This window comes from Oryza sativa, chromosome 4, assembly GCF_034140825.1.
Source record: "Oryza sativa Japonica Group chromosome 4, ASM3414082v1".
NCBI lineage: Eukaryota > Viridiplantae > Streptophyta > Magnoliopsida > Poales > Poaceae > Oryza > Oryza sativa.
In genome coordinates this window covers 28,269,871-28,293,668 of record NC_089038.1, presented here as the reverse complement: position 1 = coordinate 28,293,668, position 23,798 = coordinate 28,269,871, and the positions used below count along the sequence as shown (strand labels likewise).

General features: G+C 47.0%; 2 protein-coding genes across 2 annotated transcripts; one reads left to right on the top strand and one right to left on the bottom strand.

Moving 5' to 3' along the window:
• The first annotated feature begins 1,325 nt into the window (after window positions 1-1,325).
• On the top strand, window positions 1,326-4,695 carry LOC4336618 (putative glycerol-3-phosphate transporter 1). The gene is made up of 3 exons (XM_015781038.3): window positions 1,326-1,467; window positions 2,642-3,686; window positions 3,917-4,695. Exons 2-3 carry the CDS (start codon window positions 2,705-2,707, stop codon window positions 4,480-4,482), a joined length of 1,548 nt encoding a protein of 515 aa, XP_015636524.1. The 5' UTR covers window positions 1,326-1,467; window positions 2,642-2,704; the 3' UTR covers window positions 4,483-4,695.
• Window positions 4,696-21,156: 16,461 nt separating this feature from the next.
• Window positions 21,157-23,798, bottom strand: LOC4336617 (scarecrow-like protein 27). Its single transcript, XM_015781657.3, has one exon. The coding sequence runs from the start codon at window positions 23,589-23,591 to the stop codon at window positions 21,456-21,458; it is 2,136 nt and encodes a 711-aa protein (XP_015637143.1). The 5' UTR covers window positions 23,592-23,798; the 3' UTR covers window positions 21,157-21,455.

Here is a 23,798-nt window from a genome sequence, read left to right as displayed (position 1 = left end):
TTAGTTTTGGATAATAGTAACACACAACGTAAATATTTAGACATCCTAATTCAACTAAGCGGAATTGCTAGGGCTATGGCTATGGCGAACCTGCACGTCCTGGACTCCCTCGACGGATCGAGGTGCATCATATACACCGACACCCTTTTGGAAGCTTGCAATCATAATGCTCTGTGTCTTTCACCAAGATAGATTATGTTCGTCTCATGTGCCGTACGTGCAGCCACGCCTCGCCGGATCACCTGACTTTCACGCATCACTTATTCAACCACCATCGCAGACCGGGGAGAATCGATCGGAGGTTGAAGGTCCGTTCTCTCTCTTCTTTGCTCATTGATCCAGTGATTCCTAGGTGTGTCTGCTTGACTGCTTCTAGGTCCTTGCTTGTTAGTGATCGCCTGACGTTAATTGGCTTACCTACACCATAAAAAACAGTATACAACTTAGGCTAATTGGGTCATATGTTTAGCTTTATCACTTGTCGCACTCAACAGCGAATTTGCATATTAAGAAAATAATGGGCAGAACATGAGCCACAAGATTGTAGTCTTTGCCATGGCCCTACAGTTGTGGGGCTCAAAAGAAGATCCGGTAGAGAGCATAATATTAGAGCACAGGGAATATCCTTGTTCAGAAGAATATCCTATATCTATATCTCCCCATTCTCTGTCCCTGGCATTTGAACTGGCCATTAGCAAAATCCACCTAACCGGCAAAGGTAGGTGTATGCCTTCACCTCCCGGTATGAACAAGCAGCATTCTAATTTGATCATCAACCAGCGAAATTCTTCTGTTACTTTTAACTGAGTACGTTTGAATGAGCATTTATCATACTTATACACTACACGTGTATAGGTTTCCAAACACTTGATAATATTGGAGAAATAAACGGTCTAGAAGTGCAGAAACATGCACATTTACCGTATGTATATGCGTGTGTACTTCTAATTAATAGATCGGTATTACATGATTTGAAGTTTTGAACTCTTTAGTCCAAGTATGCCATCATATCATATAGAAATCTGTTTATAGGCTAACTTGTAAATTTCAGGTTCAAAACGAGAGGAAAGTTCAGAGATGAGAAAAGGAATAGAAGCAGCGAATATCGAAGTTGTTAAACAGCAGCTACTATGACCCTGTAATATTCTGTAAGGCTGTAATCGTTGCGACTTGAACGCCACAGGAAAACCACGGGGTAGTGTAACCTCACCGGAGAAAGACCTGACCCAACAGCGCCCGTGGCCCGTGGAACGGTCACCACGACAAAAGCCAAAAAGACTCGCGTAAACATCTATAAGACCAGTAATTCCTCGGAAGCCACGGTCGAGGCGACTCCAGAAAGCTTCCCCTCCGCGGTCCGCTCGCCTCCTCACGGCGCCAAAGCAGCCAGGAAGAAGAAGAACCACGCTGTTTCTAGGACGATTCCTGGAACAGCCAACTTCTGAACCTCTATCTGCAAGACTGCAGGTAATTTGCATGCTCCATCTGATCAAATCTCTTCGCCTCCTCTCCTGGCTTAAATTTCCCATTTTCTAGGATAAATCTCCTCTCTTTTTATTGATCTTCCATCCGTCTAGAAAAAAACTAGATTCTGGTCGGCCAAACGGGATCGCCTCGTCTGCCTTATTTATTTGCCTTGCAAATTTGAGGGGCCTGATTTAACTCTCTTTCTATGGACCCCTGTTCTTCTGCTTGCTTCCAGAGAGTGCGATCCTCTGGTTGCGTCTGTTTTATTCGCTTGCTTGCAAGAGCAGGACCCGTCTTGCTTTCTCCTTGCATTCTTGCTGTTGAGTTAACAAGGGATCCATAGGGCACAGGTATTAGTGTGGAGTATTTGTTTTCTCTCCAGTTGCCTTCTGTTCTTCCCGTTTCTGAATCGATTCTTCTTTCGGTTTCTGAATCGGAAGTAAGATGATGCTATGGTTGAAGGAGATTTTTGTTTCTTGTCCCTCCAATTGTTGAGTTGATTGAATTATAGTTCTCTTCTTCCGTTTTCCTCTTGGTCCTTGAACTTGATTATTTGTAATTTTAGACAATGGGTAGTAAAAAAGATTTAGACAATGGAATGATGCCTTCAGAACTTCTTGCCAAGATAGGAACCTGACCAAACGGCGGTTCTTGATTTTGTAGCATTAAAACATAGGGCCTTCACAGTTAAACTTCAGGTCGCTGTGTATTGTCAATTCATAGGGCCTTTTGCTCGTTCAACGCATATCAACTAATCGGAACTGGTCGTCAACTCCTGTATTTTCCTTTTGCTCGTGATGAAACGGGAAATCCCACTTGGGCAAGAAAAGAAAGTGTCGGTTCTGAATATCGTAACATCCTACCTAATCGCACGAATAGCGAAGTGCAAGGTAGTTTATGCAATTCGTCTTTATACAATTTTTAAATTATGACCAACTTAACTTATCGTCCACATTAAACTACGTGCAGTCGTCGCCCCAATAATTTGGCAAAATATTGTTCATTTCGTCAGATGCTTGCGTGTTCCTTGCAGAATAAGCTCTATAGCTTTCACCGTGTCCATTTGCTGCCGAACAATTGTGAACCAGAAGTTCCCTATTCCATTTGTGTCAAGCTGTTAAATTTTGTGGTCCTGTGGACAACTCCTGATGATTTCTCTTTTGGCCTTTTGCAGACAGTATAATACTTCTTCCTGGTTGCAGCCGCCTCAGCGGAAAAACCAAATTCAGCTTCATTCATGGGTTCCCCAAGCAAAACACGTCGGATGAAGCCATTGGGGATTCAGCTATATGAGTGTGCCCGGGGGAGTCCTATCTCCTTCAGATCATGCCAGGCTCTTGTATTGATACTGACGTTCTTATCCTATGCTAGCTATCATGCCACTAGGAAGACTACAAGCATTGTCAAGAGTGTTCTTGATCCTAAGACAGAAAACCTAGGTATGTTGCATTGGCCGAGCCATCTGTATCTTCAGGATTTAAGAGATGCACAGGGCAACATGACGGCTCTCTATAGCGGCTGGGCTCCGTTTAATGCCGACGATGGTACTGCATTGCTCGGGGAGATCGACTTGGCATTTCTCGGAGTATATGCAATCGGCATGTTCTTCGCTGGCCATTTGGGTGATCGGGTGGATCTCAGGATACTTCTGACCATCGGAATGATAGGCACTGGATTTTTCACTGCTGCCTTTGGTGCCGGCAACTGGCTCAACATACACAACTTCTACTACTTTCTGGGTGTTCAGATGATGGCTGGCCTGTTTCAGTCATCCGGCTGGCCATCTGTGGTTGCAGTTGTTGGTAATTGGTTTGGAAAGAGCAAAAGAGGGCTGATAATGGGAATCTGGAATGCTCATACATCTGTGGGAAACATATCTGGTTCCTTAATTGCAGCTGCAATGTTGAAGTTTGGATGGTCATGGTCGTTTGCAGTCCCTGGAGTGATGATCGCAGTCGTTGGGCTTGCAGTGTTTCTGTTCTTGCCTGTCGGTCCGGAGATGATTGGAATCGAGGAGGATATCCATGAGAAGGATGCTGAGAAGGATGACATGAGTGCACCTCTGTTGGAAGAACGATCGGCATCAAAAGAAAAGGCAGTCGGGTTCATTCAGGCTTGGAGAATTCCTGGTGTAGCGCCATTTGCTCTCTGCCTTTTCTTCTGCAAGCTTGTGGCTTACACATTCCTGTATTGGCTTCCGTTTTATATCAGCCACACAGGTTCGTCCCTCCTTTTTCCGAGAAAAGGTTCCCCTAGTCTTGTGTGCAATTTCAATATCATACTGATTTTTTTTCCTCATACCAAATTAATCTTTTACCTCATGATTTTGAACCAAACCATTCTGTCATGTACTAGTATGAACTGCACTTTGTTTTTGGTGTAATCTGATGTGTATTAGCACTAAGAATGATAATGTACCTGACAATGCCAATATGTTTCCATTTTTCAGCAATCGGTGGAGTGTACTTGTCAGACACCGCAGCCGGTGTACTGTCAACTCTGTTCGACGTGGGTGGCGTTGTCGGCGGCATCCTTGCCGGCCACATCTCCGACCGCCTCGACGCACGGGCGCTGACGGCGGCGAGCTTCACGTTCTCGGCGATCCCGGCGCTCTTCTTCTACCGCATATACGGCAGCTTCTCGCTGTACTCGAACATCGCCCTCATGTTCGTCACCGGGATGCTCGTCAACGGGCCGTACGCCCTCATCACCACCGCCGTCTCCGCCGACCTCGGCACGCACAGCTCCCTGAACGGCAACTCCAGGGCGCTCGCCACCGTCACGGCGATCATCGACGGGACGGGGTCGATCGGCGCCGCGGTCGGCCCGCTGCTGACGGGGTACATCTCTGCCAAGAGCTGGAGCGGCGTGTTCACGATGCTCATGGCGTCCGCTTTCGTCGCGGGGCTGCTCCTGTCGAGGCTGGTCATGGCGGAGATCTCCGCGAAGATGGAGTCCCGGAGGCCTGACGCTGCTGCTAGTGATCTGCCAGTGTCCTCCATGGAACAATCTTAGGCTCCATTAGACACTTTGGAAATTGTGTCCCTGGTGAAATGCTGAGAAATTTTACAAGCGAAAAAGCCTGAAAATGGAGACTTGAGAGGTGTGGCAGGAAGAGCAAACCCCTCACAAATTCCCTTTTTTTTTTACACCTGAGGAGCAAGGTGCTCTCTCCAGCCCCAGGATTGCATCTTGGCTATGAGCGATTTCTGTTGCTTGTGATGTGTATATGGAACTCCTACCGTATGAAGTGATGATTGTCAACTCTAGCTGTTGACAAAGGCGCGCGTGTGGAATGCGGGAGGTTTTCCGGATTTCTGTATAGCGAGTTATAATCGGGCTCTTAAAGCTTGTGCGAGAATGCAGCAGAAGTGTTGGTTCCTATCAGATGCTAATGTAATCTTGCTGATTCACCGGTGAAACAGCTGGAGAGGAGACTGGAGGTGTAATTCGAAGAGGGGACAATCTCCTTTTGACCTGCAATTTGAAGCACACGTGGTACTAGACGGTCCACTAGAATCAGGTTTCGATGGGAAAACATCAAATTTCCGTAGGATAGATCTAAAATCACCTGATAAACCAACGTGGAAATGGGAACCTTCTGAGAGATGCACCGTGATCACGTCGGCTGAGGCCCATAGGTGCTCTGGGCTTTGGAGTTTTAAGTGGGCCGTTCTGCCGCATTCAAGCATATAGTGGGCCTAATACTTTGGTCACAAGTAAGCCCATATTGTTTATCTAGCCCAAACAAGGAATCGACCTTGGCGTCTTGTTGGACTCGGAGATTTTTTTTTTTTTGGAAGCCAAGACAAACCAGCAGCCTTGTTAATGAAGGATGCAAGAATCCGATCCCTTCCCCTCCTGATTTGCCATCGGCAAAGCACGTTATAATCTAGCTGGATACGCATTAGCGTATCATCTTTTCTGCGTGTTGGCGTGCTATTTGATCTCCTCTTCCCTTGACCACCGGTTGCGGTTCGCGTGAATCTTATCTTAATGCCAGCGAAAGCTACCGATCGAGATTAGCTGTCGCGCGTGTTGGTAATACTACGTTAATTGTTCAGTGTTCAGAAATAGGCTGCGTTTTCCGGTGCCAGTGCTCGAAACGGCCTCCCGTTTTCTGTACATGATGACCAGTGTGTAGTTTCTCTGTCGCCTGTCGGTTTGCCTAATCTCTGACGACGTTTCTGAAGCTACCCTGAAACTATTTTGTCTATGGCTAATCATTCTGAATGCAATTCACTATTGCAATGCACGAGGTCCTGAATTTTGTTTTTCCAAACAAAAACTTCAGTATTTTTCTCCCTTTAAACAGATCAGGGCTCGCCGGCCGGCAGAGGGAAAGACTGAGATGGGCCGAAAACGGTGCCGGCCATGCAGATGCAGGTCGGCCGTCGGCCTCGCCCTGCCATTGCCAGGCTGCCACACAGGGACACACATCAGCTAGTCGTCGCTGCAGGGGCGTGCCTACCGACCTGCCGCTGCTACTTGTCCAAACAACTCGGATTATAGCTTTCGCAGTTGCAGCCTTGCAGAGCAAAAGCATTGGGAGCGCGTGCCCTGCTAGGATTCGGTTCCAGTGCAGTGGCCACTGTGACTGTAAGTTAAGCAGTCACAAGAGCTATCATTGGATTTAAAACGGATGGCCCAGATGCCTCAGTACTGTAGCAAAGTACGGTAGCGTTTTTTACTTGGAAAAAGTACAGCTCTAGTTTTATTGTAGCTCACAATTTGAACCATTGGATCAATAAATAGAGGGCTGAGATTGTTAGAAATTGCACTGGATCTCAATTCGCCCTGCTAGTCCTAGAAATGAATTGGGATCCTATGCAGTTTGAATAGGGACTGCAAATTTAGCAGTCTTATGTCTTCACTGCCACCACGGATGCAAACAAAACTGCCAACATGCATCTGCATTGTTGATAAGAAGCAGGTTCAACTTCTATCCAGCAAACCTTCGTTTTGTTGCCACGCAGATTATTGCTGATTGCTACTCCCGTATAAGAACATGAACGCCCGTACTAAGGTAGTATAGTAGGATTGTAGTAACAGATAACTACCGTCTACAGCCTCAGTGGCCCCTGCATGCACATATGTATATTTGTAACTTAGTACTCTACATCGTCTTCGTTTGCACTGGATGATCGATGAGACGATGACTAAACATGGGAAGAAATCAAGCCACTCTTAAAGATTAATCTAGTACTACATCGTATAGTGCTATACATCCAAATTAATTAAGGGGCCCTGAGCTCCCTGTCTCTCGCCATCACGCTCCTTCATCATCAGCTCCTCGATCCTCATCTCATCTCCAAGTCGTGGCTAACTGAAGACTTACGTGGCTCCACAGATCTCAAGACGCGGCAGGTATAGCTAGCAAGCCGCGCCACTTGCAGACGCCCTTATCCCATACGTAATCCAAACCGCCCATGGCAAAAGCTGAGATCGATCGATCCATCGATGGCGAGAGCAAAATCGATCGATGGATGCAAGGCACCGAAAAGGATGAGCGGCTAAGCACGGATCACAAGGGCAATGAGCCCTAGCAACAGATTATTAACTGAAGACGACGCAGCAAGTCCACGCACGTGGGAGTCGCTGTAGATGTCCATGGTTTCTCGACGATTTATGACTGATTTTGAGCTGGCCGAATTGAGGGCTGAGCGGTGTGCATTGCATGCATTGTTTCATTGTTTTGACCTGAAGAAAGGTAAGACATGTACATGCATGACTCGGACCGGTTGATTGTGGCACAAGCAGAACAACAGTAGTAGCCATCGCAAGCAAAAGCGCCATGCATGAAAGCTGCTTCTGTGAAGTAGAGATAGTGCTTAATTGAATAATTTGCCATTACATTATAAACGTTAGGCCAAGGTTGACTCGTTTATTATTTATGCAGTATATACTAAACGCTTATTTTCAGTACGTTAGTTTCTTGGAGCCTCGCTCTACTATAACAGTATATTTTACTTGTGTCTGTGTGTGTATGTGTGTGTATATATATAGCAGATATCTTCTTTATGCGTGTACGCGGTGAAATCGACACTAAGATGTGTTATCCATTCTTTCTATAAAGTTAAGGCCAAAAGCTCAAACCTCGTGCTTCCACATCATCATCAAATTGTTAACCGTTGGATGAATGCATTAGATCGCTTTTCAGACGTTGGATGGAATACAGCATAGAGCCCAACCCATTAGTCACCGAGTCAGTCTCTTCGCCTTCTCAGTGTCAAATGTAGCCCACATGAATATATTGACCCATCTGCACCATAGTATAAAAACTCGGACCGGACGTCGAATTGGTGAGGCCTCGGTTCACCGGTTCAACCGCGGTGTTAAAATTTATTGTTTATTGCACACCACAATGGTCAGTGTGGTGTAGTGGTGGGGAACTTAACGCTCCATCTAGCAAACCTGGGTTCGATTCCCATGCTTCACCCGATTTTTGAACAATAAAATAAAACTGGGCCTTAGGACTTGGGCTTCCCATTAAGGAAGATGCTGTACGGTGGCCCAGCTCGTATGAGCCGGTCGGTTTTAGGAGTCCCCGCTTTAGTGGTTTTTCCTGAAAACTGGGCCAGCCGGTTTTAGGAGTCCCCGCTTCAGTGGTTTTTCCTGAAAACCGTCCGGTTCAGTCGGTTCACACTGGGTCAACTGCATGAACAGTCCTTGAAACACACCGAACCGGCGAGGTCCCTAGTTTAGGTTTTTTCCGGTTGAACCGCCGGTCCGGTCTGGTTTTTTCTACTGTGATCTCCACACACATCTACATGTATCCAACGCTTTATGGCTGAACGCCCCTTTAGTTGAGTTGAACCGCCGGTCCGGTCCCTGTGATCTCCACACACATCTACATGTATCCAGCGCTTTATGGCTGAACGCCCCTTCAGTTGAGTTGAACCGCCGGTCCGGTCCGATTTTTTCTACTGTGATCTCCACACACATCTACATGTATCCAGTGCTTTATGGCTGAACGCCCCTTCAGTTGATATGTGCTATATAAATTATCTACAAATTTTGGATAGGACCTTCAGTTGATATGTGCTACCTAAATTATCTACAAATTCTGGATAGGGCTGCTAAAAAGAATTTGCTACCTAAATTATCTACAAATTTTGGATAGGGCAGCTAAAAAGAATTTCTCCAAGAAACATATTTGTTTCTTCTTGAGGTTGTAGCTCCTATCTAACAAATTGATGATTGTACCTACTATCTAACAAATTGATGTTAATCAAGTCCCGTCATCATCAAATTGTTAACCATTGGATGAATGCATTAGATCGCTTTTCAGACGTTGGATGGAATACAACATAGAGCCCAACCCATTAGTCACCGAGTGAGTCTCTTCGCCTTCTCAGTGTCAAATGTAGCCCACATGAATATATTGACCCATCTGCACCATAGTATAAAAACTCGGACCGGACGTCGAACTGGTGAGGCCTCGGTTCACCGGTCCAACCGCGGTGTTAAAATTTATTGTTTATTGCACACCACAATGGTCAGTGTGGTGTAGTGGTGGGGAACTTAACGCTCCATCCAACAATCCTGGGTTCGATCCCCATGCTTCACCCGATTTTTGAACAATAAAATAAAACTGGGCCTTAGGACTTGGGCTTCCCATTAGGGAAGATGCTGTCCGGTGGCCCAGCTCGTTTGAGCCGGCCGGTTTTAGGAGTCCCCGCTTCAGAGGTTTTTCCTGAAAACCGTCGGTTCACACCGGGTCAACTGCACGAACAGTCCTTGAAACACACCGAACCGGCGAGGTCCCTAGTTTAGGTTTTTTCCGGTTGAACCGCCGGTCCGGTCCGGTTTTTTCTACTGTAATCTCCACACACATCTACATGTATCCAGCGCTTTATGGATGAACGCCCCTTCGGTTGAGTTGAACCGCCGGTCCGGTCCCTGTGATCTCCACACACATCTACATGTATCCAGCGCTTTATGGCTGAACGCCCCTTCAGTTGAGTTGAACCGCCGGTCCGGTCCGATTTTTTCTACTGTGATCTCCACACACATCTACATGTATCCAGCGCTTTATGGCTGAACGCCCATTCAGTTGATATGTGCTATATAAATTATCTACAAATTTTGGATAGGACCTTCAGTTGATATGTGCTACCTAAATTATCTACAAATTCTGGATAGGGCTGCTAAAAAGAATTTGCTACCTAAATTATCTACAAATTTTAGATAGGGCTGCTAAAAAGAATTTCTCCAAGAAACATATTTGTTTCTTCTTGAGGTTGTACCTCCTATCTAACAAATTAATGATTGTACCTACTATCTAACAAATTAATGTTAATCAAGTCCCGCAGCAACGTACGGGGCATCCTTTAGTTTATACATCTCACTGATACAAAATTCTCCTACTAGCTTTTCTACCTGCGCTAATTTCTAGTCAATACTGCTGCACTTGGCTACAAATAAACAACTGATTGCAAGAGGACCACATGAGGCGAGTGTGACAGGAGTTGATCGAGAGAGGCGCCCGGCGCGCTATGTTTCATACAAGTGCAGAGTGACAGATAGGGAGGTTGCACTGCCCCCCCCCCCCCCCCCCTCCTCGCTCTCCTGCACGTTATTATATATATCTTTCCGATGAGCATCAGTGCATTCTTTTTGGATTGTGCTACGTGAAAGATTTTCTGAAAAAAAAAGAAGAGGAAGCGTCGGTTGTACGCGCACAATCACGCGAAGAAATTATTTTAGCTGAGCTAGATAGATTGTGCTTGCATCCGATCGATTGCATCGTGGCTGTCTAATCATAAAATAATTCCTTAGATTCAATTCATGGATTTGTACTTAGTACATTATGTGCGGCCGTTGATCACGTACAATGATGTACTGATTGTGTGATCTGTTTTGTTTCTACTTCCTCCGTCTCATCAAACTTGTCGTTCCAGGTTATTTAGCATGTATATTAAGCATGTATATTAAGGTCAGGAGAAAAATACTATAATACCCCTTAAAAATAATGTATGGTTGGATATAAGATGGTGGTTAGGGGTAGAATGGGAAGAAATTTGAATTGAAAGTGGTTGATGTGATAAATAGTACTCTAAAGTGACAACTATTTTAAGATAACTTTTGAATCCTAGAAAGACAAATATTATGGGACGGAGGAAGTACCTTGTATGGTTTCTGAAGTTTGAAAAGCTGGGGAAAAAACAACGCAGAACAGGGTGTAGTTCGTTTTCAGAGAAGCATCTCAAAAGTACTATGTGTGATTACAACCCATGCAAAGTTTTCCCCTTTCTTTAATTTCCTTTTGGCACCAGGTAGGCTTTTCCCCTGCTTATCTAATCCAAGGTCGACCATTCCAAGTTCATTCTACTTTTATTTTTCGATCCTTTTCTTCCCATTCTTTTGTCAACATCACTTAGCCTCTTTTGCTTGTGAACTTCCACATACAACGAAACACATGTATGACATTGGGGTTTTAGCACTTGCCTCTGAAAGCAAGTCCAAAACGCTTTTAGAACGGAGATGCAAGCTGGTTAGCAAATCTTTGTTGCCCACAGAGACATGCACTAGTCTTTAGCCCTCATATTCTAAGGCCCATTTATTTGTGGCCTATGTGATGCATATAGATTACGTTCAGCGTAACATGCTAATTTTCTCTGCTGTTTTATTTGTGGCACTCGTCATTGATGCAGCAATCCTCAAGCTGCAAGCATGCATATATGAGTGATGAAATTCACACACATTATTGTAAGAAATTTCACGGTCATTGTTGGGGAATAGACCCCACACCTGGAATGCTACTCCTGTGTTAAAAGGAAAGATAGTATTGTAATTTCCCATTCCATATAAATTAAAAGGATTCTTAAAGGGCAAAGATGGCGATCTCGTTCAATTCCATTCATTTATCTCCATCTTCACTGCTATCTCACTCTCATCCACTCCTCAACTTATCTCATTTGGTTCTCCATATGTTCAAGCTAGTTCCCTCCCATAGAGGGAGAGTTATTGCCATGCTTGTTGGATTTTATTCCAACAGCCATTAAGAGATACCAAGAGGAGTAAATGAGAGGAGAGGATCCTTCGCCATGCTTCTCATACGCCATGGTACTTAAGATATTGAAAGTTAACAAATTTTACATTAAAAAATATTGCATCTTACCTTATCTCTTCAAATACTGTAAAATTGCTTTTACTAAAATATACTTATACAGTGGCCTAATAATATTAGCTAATGGGCTAGTTCGACAAGCCTGATGCGACGGAGGCGGCTGCGCTGCGTGCGCGTGGTACTGCTGGTGCCAGTTGTGCCACCGTCGCGGACCAGAAAACAGGCCCAGGCCCAATATCTTCAGGACCGGGAGTGTGTGTAGTTGTGTATATATACTAGGGCTGTCAAAAAAGCTCGGAGCTCGCAAGCTGCTCCAGCTTGATTCGTTACAGGTTTGATTCAAGCTCGGCTCGAATACTAGACAAGCCAAGCTCAAGCCTAGGCTGAGGCTCGCAAGTCGCAAGCTCGAGCTCGAATAGCTCGGCATGGCTTGATTAGCATAAGATGTATTACATGTAGAAAGATATTTTTGATGGGTCAATGTATACTTGTCACCGTGCTTGACTTGTTCAAGTCTCAAGACCTCATCAATGCTTCTCAATAAAGCAATTATTCGGCTGCTAGTAATAGTACTACTATTTCTATTAGATATAGTGGCTAGCTTTTGTTAATTGCAACGTTTCAAAGCCATGAATTCATGAGAAAAGCTGCAGAGGTTTCATTCAAGACAAGTAGCACCCATTAATTTTGACTACTGATAATTTACATTAATATCTCTTATACAAGAGTGTAAGTTCTTTAGAGTTTCAACAAATCAAGCTGTCAAGCTCGAGTAGGTTCGAAGCTCGATCGAGCTCGAACTCGAGCTCACTCCCAAGCTCGATCAGTATCCAGGCTCGGCTCGAGCTTAGCTCAAGTTCATATCAAGCTCAAACCTACGTAACCAAACTCGCTCGAGCTCGGCTTGTTGACTGCCGCACGCTAGCGCTTGCCACCTCCAAAAGCATATTCATGTGTGCATCACTACACACTAAACACAGTACTACAACACTGCTATATGCAAATATCTGAGACCTGCAGTACAATATTGTAGCCCATGATCACGTTTCCTTTATTCTTTTTCTTCCTCCTTTTCCTCCTTTTCTCACCGATTGATCAGGAAAAAGGATGTACTGGCCGGTGAATGTCTGCTCATCATGATGATCGTGTCCAGTGGATCGATCGATCAGCATTGTTCAGTGTAACTTTAGTCTTATTCGGAATCCTGTTCTCCTAGCTAGGAGATACGTAGCTTAGGCTCGAAGAGAGATACATATACATGTGTAGTAGCTTCATGCCTGATCTCTATAATCCCGTATGCATGCATATATGGACCATATTACGGGAAATTTTATTGTTATAGGGATGCACCAGTACTGAGAATTATAAAATTACACCAGAAAATTTCTGATACCTCGTATTACCTCCTAAAAACAGTAAATCACTCATAATATATACCACTTCAACTATATAGTACATACATGCATCTTGCCCTTTTTTTTTTAGCTCTATCCCTTTAACTGTACTTTTTGTTTTTCCATTGAGAGAGCTTGTGTTATTATTGTATCACTTAAGAAATGAAAGTCCAAGATAATATTTTTTAGATAATGAAAAATAATTCACATCTTTATCTTCTGCTATAAGATACACAACCATAAGTTTGTTTAACAAATAAAAAATAAATATAAAGTGATGTGACAAACCCTAACTCTGTCTTATTATTAATTAGTGTTAAACCGCATAGATTCAGTCAGCATTTATACGCTACCCATAGTAAAATAGAAGAGATATTTGGTTATGGATTTCAAAAGTATAGCACCGTTCACAAGATATATAAAATTTTGTGAAAAAAAAGATACTCCCTCCGTCCCTAAATATTTTACGTCATTGACTTTTTTAAACATGTTTGACTGTTCGTCTTATTCAAAAACTTTTGTGAAATATGTAAAACTATATGTATACATAAAAATATATTTAATAATGAATCAAATGATAGGAAAAGAATTAATAATTACCTAAATTTTTTAATAAGACGAACAGTCAAACATGTTTAAAAAAAGTCAATGGCGTCAAATATTTAGGGACTGTCGGAGATATGGGCCTGGGGGTATGCAAAGTGAGGGGAATTTACCTTCCCATCCAGCCACGTGGCCCTACATCCTGGCCCTACCCCCGCACCTTGCAAATCGCAGAAGCGGCGGGGGGGGGGGGGGGGGGCTCGGGGTGCCATGTCATGCCCCTCGGGCCCTCGTGCTGCCTTGCCCCGAGGCCTCGCCCAACTGCATGTGGCAGGGGGAGCGAGCGGAGAGGGGACCCAGGCTAAACCGCTATCAATGCGAGGCGCCCCAACTGCCCCTCACCGCATTTAATGCGGTAGGGGCAGACGTGCGGTGCCGCCCGACTGACGCACGTTAGTCAGGACTGACCAAGTCTGTGACCGGCCCATCGCCGGTCAAGACCGATTGGACAAGCGGCCGTGCCCCCACGTCGCCTCTGTATCCGGCGGAGTGGAGATAGGTATGACCCGTCCCATCGGAGCGTCATTCGGAGCTCCCTCCACGAGAGGAGGACCACCACAAGTCTTCACCCATTTATAAGGGGATGACAGGGTTGTCCCCCGTGTCAGGCGGGGGGCGGCGCTGGGTCGCGCTCAAGGACGGGCTGCTGCTTAGCTTCCGGGCGAAGGCACGGATCGTGGCCCGGACAAGGTGAAGTGGGTCCCCCTCCCATGAAAAGTTAGGTAGAGGCGGTGCATGTGGTATCCCCTTGAGCTATAAAAGGAGGACCTTGCCCACCGAGAAAAGGGACGACTCTCAGCAAGCCTGGACTCTAGGAAAAGAAGAGCGAGAGCCCTCTCCAGAGTTTAGGAGCCCTTGTAACACTCAACCTTAGTCCCACACACAGGAGTAGGGTATTACGCTCCATAGCATCCCGAACCTGTATAATCTCGTCACCCATATGTGACTTAGTAGCATTCAGGGCGGATACACGATCTCTGGAGGCGAGCTCTTTCCCCCAGCCGAACTCACAAAAAGGGGATCTCACGATTTCCCGCTAGAGAGGATCACTCCTCGACAGGGACGGAGGGAGTATATGGAATTATATCAACAGTAGATATATATGAACCAGTAATATCAACCGGTGTTAGAAGAAGAATGTTGTATTGCATAGTGCATACATGATCCCGCTGACCATCTTAGATACTTCCTCCATTTCACAATGTAAGTCATTCTAACATTTTCCACATTCATATTGATGTTAATAAATCTAGATAGATATATATGTTTAGATTCATTAACATTAATATAACAGAAAACCTACACCACGGCATCCCGTGGAGACGGGATCCCCTCCTCCTACCTCACTCCTCTTCCCCCAAATCATCCGGATCCCCTCCTCCTACCTCACTCTCCTCCCCCAAATCACACGACACTGCAGCCCTCCCCGTCACCTCCTCCTACCTCACTCTCCTCCCCCAAATCAGGCGGCACTGCAGCCCTCCCCGTCGCCGTCACCCACCGCTCGCCGGAGCCGGCGGCCGCCGCCGCGGGGAAGGTGGCGATGGCGAGGAGCTCGGCGGCGGGAGCGGGGCGCGGTGGAGCCGGAACGGGGTGCGGTTGCGGCGGCATCCTCCATGGCCGGCAACAAGTGGATCTGCTACAGCATCGGTGATGAAGACCTTCATGGCCGGCGGCAGGGGTGCGCCGAGCACGTCGTCGTCCACAGCCGGTTGAGGAGGCTGTGGAGGCATGGTACAAGGTAGGCACCAGATCTGTCGCCTTCTCATCCTCCGCCGCCGCCCCCAGGCGACGAGCTCGTCCCGCTGCTCGACCTCCCCGACTCCGCAACTGCTCCTCCTCCTCTCTCTTGGGGTATCACGCTGGTATCATGTACCAAGGTTTGATATCTAGATACCAGCTCGATACCTAGGGTACCAGGTGTCAAGTATTAGCCGGTACCAGGGTACCAGGTACTGGTACCTACCGATACCAGGGTACAGGTACCAGGTACTAGCCCAGTGTACCAGGTACCATGTATTAGCCGGTACTAGGGTACCAGGTACTGGTACCTGCCAGTACCAGGGTACTAGGTACTAGGTACCAGTCGCTACCCAAGGTACCAGGTACCAGGTACTAGCCCAGTAACCAAGGTACCAGGTACCGGGTATTAGCCGGTACTAGGGTACTAGGTACTTGTACTTGTCGGTACTAGGGTATCAGGTATCAAGTACTAGTCACTACCCAAGGTACCAGGTACCAGCCCGGTAACCAAGGTACAAGTATTAGGAAAGAGTCATTGAAATTATCCCGTTGCAACGGGATCCCATTGTATAGCAGACCTCTTAATATAAATGTGGGAAATGCTAGAATGACTTACATTGTGAAACGGAGGGAGTATCTTTCAGTTTATTATCACATTTTTCCTCTATGTAGATCGAATATATGACCAAAATGCCAAAAGCACGCACGTAGTATTTCAGTTGAGAACGACAAAAAAAACTCTTTTCTCCATTGCTATAAAAGTTTTTTCTTAAAAAATACCGTTTACCAATTCGGAAAATGTGTGTATAAAAAAGAAGAGAGTAGAAGCTAGGAACCTATAGTTCTCAGCTTCAACCATTCCAGCGTCAATCTAGCCCGTATGCATTGTCTTCCTCTCAGCGATCCATCACTCAACATCATGCACATCATGTACTCAGGGTGTGCTTAGTTCCTGAAAAAAGTTAAAAGTTTAAAGAAAGTTAAGAGCTTAAAAAAAGTTAAAAATTTATATGTGTAGGAAAGTTTTTAATGTGATATGATATGATGGAAAGTTGGGAATAGAGGGAAACTAAACATGGCCTCAAGGAGGTGGATCTAGCGTGGATGCTGGGGGAACTCAAGTCCCCTTATCCTACTGAGGGGGTGGATCTAGCGTAGGTGTTGAGGGAACTCAAGTCCCCCTATCCCACTGATCACTTTTGATAGAAGGAGAGAAGGAAAGAGAAAGGAGAGGGGAAGATGGAACAATATGGAGGTTGAATGTGGGAGAAGAAAATGAGTCTTCTCTTTAATCCCATTCTGGGATCTGTCCCTGTATGTACTGGACACGCACACCATAAATCGGCACGACGGATACAGAGAAAATCTAGTATCGCACAATGCCTGCTAGTAATAGATCATTTCTCCACCGAGTCACTCATCTCCTAAAACGTGTGCATTGCCGACAGCCCAGGAAAGGGGCACTGGGCACAATGTACACGCCAGCAAGTACCAGCAAGGCAGAAAGCTACCCTGTGCTGCAAGCAAAAACAACATATGAGATGGAGTAAAGTTCTGTTCGAGCATCAGCATATTGTATCCAATCATCCATGGTTGAGCTCACGACTACTCCCTCCGTCTCAAAAAAAAAGACAAACACTGTATCCAACTTTAACTATCCGTTTTATATGAATTTTTTTTATAATTTATATTTTCATTGTTGTTAGATGATAAAATATGATTAATATTTTATAAGTGACTTGTCTTTTTAATTTTTTTTATAATTTTTTCAAATAAGACGGACGGTTAAACGTTGGACACGGAAATCAAGATTTGTTTTTTTATACGGACGGAGTACATGACTGCATGAGGATCGAGGAACAAGATTCTACAGTGACCAGCAGGTCCCTGCCATAGCCGGAGCGATCATAATATGTTCGAGAGTTTAGACTAACCGTCCCGTGCGCCCGCAGAGCTCGCGTCCCTACTGCTGCCATGCACGCACGCACGCAGAGCGGCTCTCCAACCGGGCTACCTGTCCTGACCTGCATCTACGCTACTCTGTGTCACGCTGCATGCAGCCATCGAGTGCAAAAGGCCACTTGGAATTGAACTTGAGTATGATTGAGCCGAGAGAACAGGCGCAAGACCGGATGACCAACCCATCCCAATCCAACCGCCGGAACAAGATGACAAGCGCGCAAATCATGTTCGGAATTGGGTCGTTTACTCGTTTCGTGCGGTCCTTGGCCCCGTCCATCCGAACTGCCGCGCAGCGCCGGCCTCCCTCCTTTCCCCCCGAAAAGCCACGGTCCCCTGCACCTCCCCCTGCACCTCCCCCCGCACAGCTGCACCGCGCCCGGCAATTTCACTGTTTCACCGGGCGAGAGGACGGCACACGGCACATTTGCCGGGGTTGACGGGTGGATTGATCGGCGATGACCGACGATGAGTCGAGACGAGTTGCATTGAAGCGGTGGGAGGTGACAGGTGAGGCGAGGTGAAGCCGCGCTGTGCCTGTGCCTGTGCGTGCGCAACAGTGGCGCGCAGATGTGGTGGTCCCTGTCACGCTTTGGGTTTGGAGTTTGGACCCCCACACATTGCGGGGGCCGGGGAGGGGAGGCGCCCGAGACCCCGAGTGTGGTGTGGTGCACGACTCGGCGTCGCATGCTGCGCCGTGTGGCCGATCCCCGGGTGTAGCGGAAGCGCGTTGGTTGATGAATCTGACGGTCATTACAACACTGCATCTGTTACTCTGATCGTGCAATCCCGTTTTTGGTGCCTGGTGCCGCTCCGGAAGCGAGAATTTTTCGTGCCTCTCGCGGAAATTGAATAGTTTGTTGTGAAAGAAAAGACATTACGATGTTTAGGGAGGTTAATAGGCACTACATTGACCTGATATGTTTAGGGAGGTTAATAGGCACTACATTGACCTGATAGCTTACTCCTACGTTTTGTTCAGAGAGGTAAACAAGCGATTTCAAAAGCACTTGTCGAACTGTTACCATCAACCTCTTGTGCTGCTGCTGTTGTTTGCTGCTCCTGCTGCTGACTCGCGTTCAGAGGAGGACGGACAGCTTGTCCGGTTACTTACCTCCGGTGCACCCCCTCATATCAGCATCAGGCCAGTTGTGCAGAGCGAGAGCTTTAAAAGAATAAGCACAAGTGTTGGTCAGTACATAACCCCCTGGCTTAAGAAAAGTCAGCAGCAATAGGAAGGCAACTTTAACCCCTACGGACCCCAGCTTTGGTGTCCTGCAGGCTGCAGCAGCCAGCAGGGCAGCGAGGAGAGGTTGATCCGTTGATGCAAATGCAGTACTAGTAGTACACATGCAAACAAGGTGCAAAAGCATTGGCAGGGAAAGGTACATGGCAGCATAAACAAATACAGTACGGGCTACACGAGAGACTTGCCATCGCTTGCGTCGATCGCTTAAGAAAAGGGAGCTGTCAGTCTCATGATCGGATAGCACGTTCTCATGCAGTTTGTTTAGTGTCGTAGCTTAAAGAAATTCGTAAGCAGACATGGAACTAACTCATCCATCAGGCCATCACACCTGTAACACTTTTTCAAATCCAAGATTTGTTTGCAAGCTTCAAGAGAAACAACCGGCTTCTGAGTTGTTTAAGCTGGCGCTCAAAGCGTTCCCTTTTTTTTTTCTAAGCAGAAAGGGGCCAATCAAGGGACAGGAGATCATGAAGGCAAAGAATGCCCAAATAGGGCTTTGCAGCACGCTGGAGGGGGACACAGGCCAAGTGAGAGGTCAAGGGATTAAATAAGCCCTGGAAATAAAGGACCGTTGTACTGTGTCTGTCCACCATTGATCAATTTTACTAATCAACAACTGGCCTCTGTACTTACGTTGCAAATGAAAAGCATGGATATGGATGAACACTGAGGGACCACACGCAATGGGTGGTGGGGGTGGTCGACGGGCGACCGGTGGCCGTGCATCAGCCACTCGATCTCCGATGTTCGGTTGCGGTGCCACTGTCCCAAATGGTCCACAAGTCAGGTCTGTAGATTTGCAAATAGTATAGCAGACACTACAGCTGAACGAGCACGATTAATAAGGAAACAGCACGAGTGGGGCATGCATAGCACATGAGATGGGTCAGAAGTACATTTGGTGCATATGAAACGGATGAGAGCAAACAACATCAAGTCTCTATTGCGCGGGTGACGAGCAATTTTAAAGGTGATTACCAGCTGTGCCTACACGCAGCGATGATGAAATTTGGGTAATCGATGACAAGGCAAAAACACTTTACTACTATGTACTATTCCCTCCGTCCCATAATATAAGGAATTTTGAGTTTTTACTTGCAACGTTTGACCACTCGTCTTATTTAAAAAAAATTAGAATTATTATTTATTTTATTTGTGACTTACTTTATTATCTACCGTATTTTAAGTACAACTTTTCGCTTTTTATATTTGCAAAAAAAATTTAAATAAGACGAGTAGTCAAACGTGGCAAACAAAAACAAATTACTTATATCGTGGGACGGAGAGATTAGTACTCTAGTAGGACAGGAAGAGTACTAAATACTGTAGTAGTACTAATAGATTTGTGTTCTGAGCAAAAGCAGAATACAGTAACCATATGCAACCAAGGAAATTCGCACGTTGCTTTCGACATTAGTCTGAGCTGTGTAGTAATGGTAGCTGAATGAAAAGTCTGAGCTGCTGTGCAATTCTGCTGCTCTCTAGTGTGACTGTGAGGACATGTTTAGAGCTATATTTTTTCAAAAGCAAACTATAGAGATAATCCAGATGGCCGTTTTTATCTCCAAGGTTTCGGATGAACAAAAAGAAACAGCCAGGAATTTCAAACTACACTGGCAAAAGCACAGATGAATCACAAAAATCGCCAATTTTGAGCTATTCAAGACCAAAATACAAATCCCTATATACAATTAGCAGAACACAAATATGTGCATCGTCTGCATTTGCAAACTCTGAGGAATATGAAGTCTATGAAGTATTAGTGAGTATAGGCCTTAAAAACATAAAAGTATAACATAATCTTTTTTTTTTGCGAGGAAAAGTATAACATAATCTCCGCCGTAGAATCAGTGTATACATCGATTCCTTGTCCTCCAATTGCAGGCAACTATTCTTGAATCTTCAACAAAAGCTAGCAAGTATAAAAGGACCAAAATAAAATCTGATTCTATCCGATTCACCTCTTCTTGTCACAACTACTTATCATCCATGCCCTCCTTTTATTTTCAGTAGTATAAACCATTCAAACATACACTTCACTGATTAGAACTTAAAACAAATTAATTCATCATGCTATATATTACTAATGTTGCATACCTCAGATGTACACAGGAATTTTCCAATTTGGTCTATTGTACACAGGAATTGCTAATGCTGCAAACCTCAGATGTTTAGCAGAACAAACTAACCATTGCACCCATCCCTGGACACCCTAACCATTCTTTGTTTCCACTAAACAGAAAACCTTTACACCGGCGTGCATTTTGTTTCAAAATCATGGCATATACCTTTTTTTCAGCAAAATCGTCTAGTGTGACAATAATCAATAATATCCCAAGCTATATTATTTGTGTAAAACAATAAAATTTGCTATTGTAATATTCAGTTATGGTTATTCCAGCATGTAAGTGTAATGCATATTTGAGTTTAGACAGATCCATACATCAAATTAGCAATCATTGGATCAAGCAATTTGATAATGCACTCCGTTTGGATATTATGACAGCCTAGCCCCTCCTACTATTAAAATGACAGGCTAAGCTATGCAATGCCTCGTGCGTGTAGATATCAGAGGCTGAGTGAATCAACAACTAATCTACCAAACATCACCAAAAGAACTAAAAACAGCACCGTATACACACTAATGCTTGTCATAAGGACATTCAACATGCCAAATTATCTTATCTATTCACAACGAAATGTTTCCAAGAACATGAAGTGGCCAATTGAGCGGAGAGCAACAACATAGTGGTAAGACCCTAGAGGCCATAGCCACTGGTCACACACTACAGAGACACTCATACCAAGATTGCCAAATCCATTAGGCCTACCTAATAAACAACAGAGTGTGCAACAACCATGATAATAATTTCTTTGCAATGTTTAAATTGCAAGACAAAATTCATATTACTGGAGTTAAACATGCCTGCAAATGGTGTAGGAATCATGATGGTCGAGGCAGGTGTGATCAGCATCGCCATGCTGAGACGGATACAAGCTCGCCACGCTGCCAATAGAGTGCAAGGCCTGCTCCACGCTTCTCCACATGGAAGCCTCGGACCTGCACCCGCTTCAAGAGGCAGTCAGCCTGTGCCTCCGCAAGGTTGCTGAGTGGTTGAGGTGCAAACCCTGCTGATGTTAGCACTGTCCGCCAAGCGATCGCTTTGTCAGCTCTACGCCGCCCAAGAACTGCATCCTCCACTCTGGGCTGAATCAGAAACCTCTCGATCTTACTGACAGCATCCGCATCAGTGCCAGCAGCATCAAGTGATTCAAGAAGACATAGACAAGACTGTAAGCAATTCAAGAAGTGTTGGGAAAATGGGAGGTCGCTCCGATCACTGCCATAGTCAATAGCAACCACAATCTTAGGAGCAAGCTGTTTCACCAACTGAAGCATAGCTGGGAGTGGAGTGCGTGCTGAGCAACCAACTGGGAGGCTTACTGCAACAACCTCATCAGCTGTAGGAGCAATGAGTTCCATAGGATCAAATGCGTCGAGATTAATAGCATTGAACTCAAATGGAATACCAAGATCAGCAGCAAACTGTGAGAGGTTATCCTGAGTAAGATGCAGCTCAAGCGGGTGGTGGGAGGCGGCTGAGACGAAGGCTGTGAGCTTCAACATCGGCAAGGACACACCGCCAGAGCCACAGCGGTGAGCAAGCTCCTGCAAGAACGAAGCCCACTGGCCGCCGACACCGAGGTCGAAATCAATGACGCGGATACAAGACGCGGTTGTGCTGGCGATCTCATCCAGAAGCGCCTGAGTTACCGTGAAGTTGGCAAACTGGAGCACGGGGGAGAGGTCGGAGAAGGATTTGTAAGCGGTGAGCTTCAGGGCGACGTCGAGCGGAGACGTGAGACGGGTGGCGGCGTGGTGGCCGTCGGCGAGCGCGAGGAGGAGGGCGTCCTTTAGGTAGGAGGCGGAGCGGAGGAAAGGCTTCCCAATTGGGGGAAGCTGCTGATTGAGCCGCGCCAATATCTCTCGCGCGCCTATGGAGTTGCCGACTTCGGTTGCCTTCGCCGCCGCTGCAAGCTCGTCCAGGAGGTGTTGCTGCTGCGCCGCCGCCGCCGCCGCGGTTGACTTCATCGCGTTGCGCGGATGCTGCATCGAAGGCTGGAGCTGGAAGGGTACCGCGCTATGTAGCGTTGGAAACGGGAGGCATTGCGCGGGCGCCGGCGGCGGTGGCTGGGGCTGGTTGTGGAGGAGGAAGAGATTGTCGGGCACGGAGTGGTGGCGCTTCGGCGGTGGCTGGAGCAGTGGCTGTTGTTGATGGTCGGAGAAGGAGGGGAACGGCATGAACAAGGTGGAGGCCGGCGTCGGCTGATGCTGGTTGAGGAGTAGTGTGGGTGATGGCAAGCCAAGGAGAGGGGGCTTCATGTCAGCGCCGTTGTGGAAAGGCGCAGTAGTCGCCGGCGGCGGCTGGAGCGCCGCTTCGGGCGACAGGAGGCCGAAAGCGGAGGTGGCCTTGCTATTGCTGCCGCTGCTGCTTGTGAGCGACCTCCCGCCGGAGGACGACAGGTCGGAGGCGAGGGCGGCTGGCGAGGAGACGCCACCGGGGTGATGCTGCAGCGGGAACCCGAACCCGGCGGCATTGGCGAGGAGCTGCTGCTGCGAGAGCCCCGGCGCCTGGGGTTCCATGTCGCCGGGGGCAGCCATGATCCAGTTCAAAAATGTCTGCTCCTGGCCTGCCGCCGCCGCGGCGTCGCCGAGCATGGCGTCCCAGCTCTCCTCCGCGACGAAGCCCACATCCAGGGCCCCCGGTATGGGCGGCAGCTCACCGCCACCGCCGCCGCCGTGTTCGCCGGGGGCCGCCCATCTGGTGGCTTCGGCGGCGGCTGCGCTGCTCTCCGAAACCGCCGCCACGCCGGTAGATATAGAATCCGCCGCGCCGCTACCATGGGACGAAGACAGCGTCGATGTGGAGTTGGGCGGGCTCGGGCTCCCCCTGCAGTCCAGCACCGACCTCGGCTCCACCAGCAACGACCCCCCGCCGCCCCCGCCGCCGCCGCCCTTGTCCTCCGGCCAAAGCAGCGCCGCTATGCTCCCCGCGAGCTCCGCCGCCCCGTTCCCGTCGGCACTGAAGGGTGCCGCCCTCATCTACCAACCTACTCGCGCATGCTCCCGCCGCGCGCCGCCGCCCGCCGCCCGCCCCCCTCTCGATCGGCGCGAGAGAGATATGGAGGGAAGGGGATCAAGAAAAACAATAAAACAGATGAGGCCGCTTGCTTGTGTGCGTGGGTGTGGACTGTGGAACAGCGAAGATGGAGAGAAGAAAGCCTTGTGCGCTCTCGGTCTCGTCCTCTT

What these genes read in the sequence shown, in the direction of transcription:
- LOC4336618 (XM_015781038.3), top strand. Translation starts at nt 2,705, where the DNA reads ATGGGTTCCCCAAGCAAAACACGTCGGATGAAGCCATTGGGGATTCAG. An exon ending in GTTTTATATCAGCCACACAG is followed by an intron (nt 3,687 to 3,916) that starts GTTCGTCCCTCC and finishes TCCATTTTTCAG; the next exon opens with CAATCGGTGGAGTGTACTTG.
- LOC4336617 (XM_015781657.3), bottom strand. Translation starts at nt 23,591, where the DNA reads ATGAGGGCGGCACCCTTCAGTGCCGACGGGAACGGGGCGGCGGAGCTC.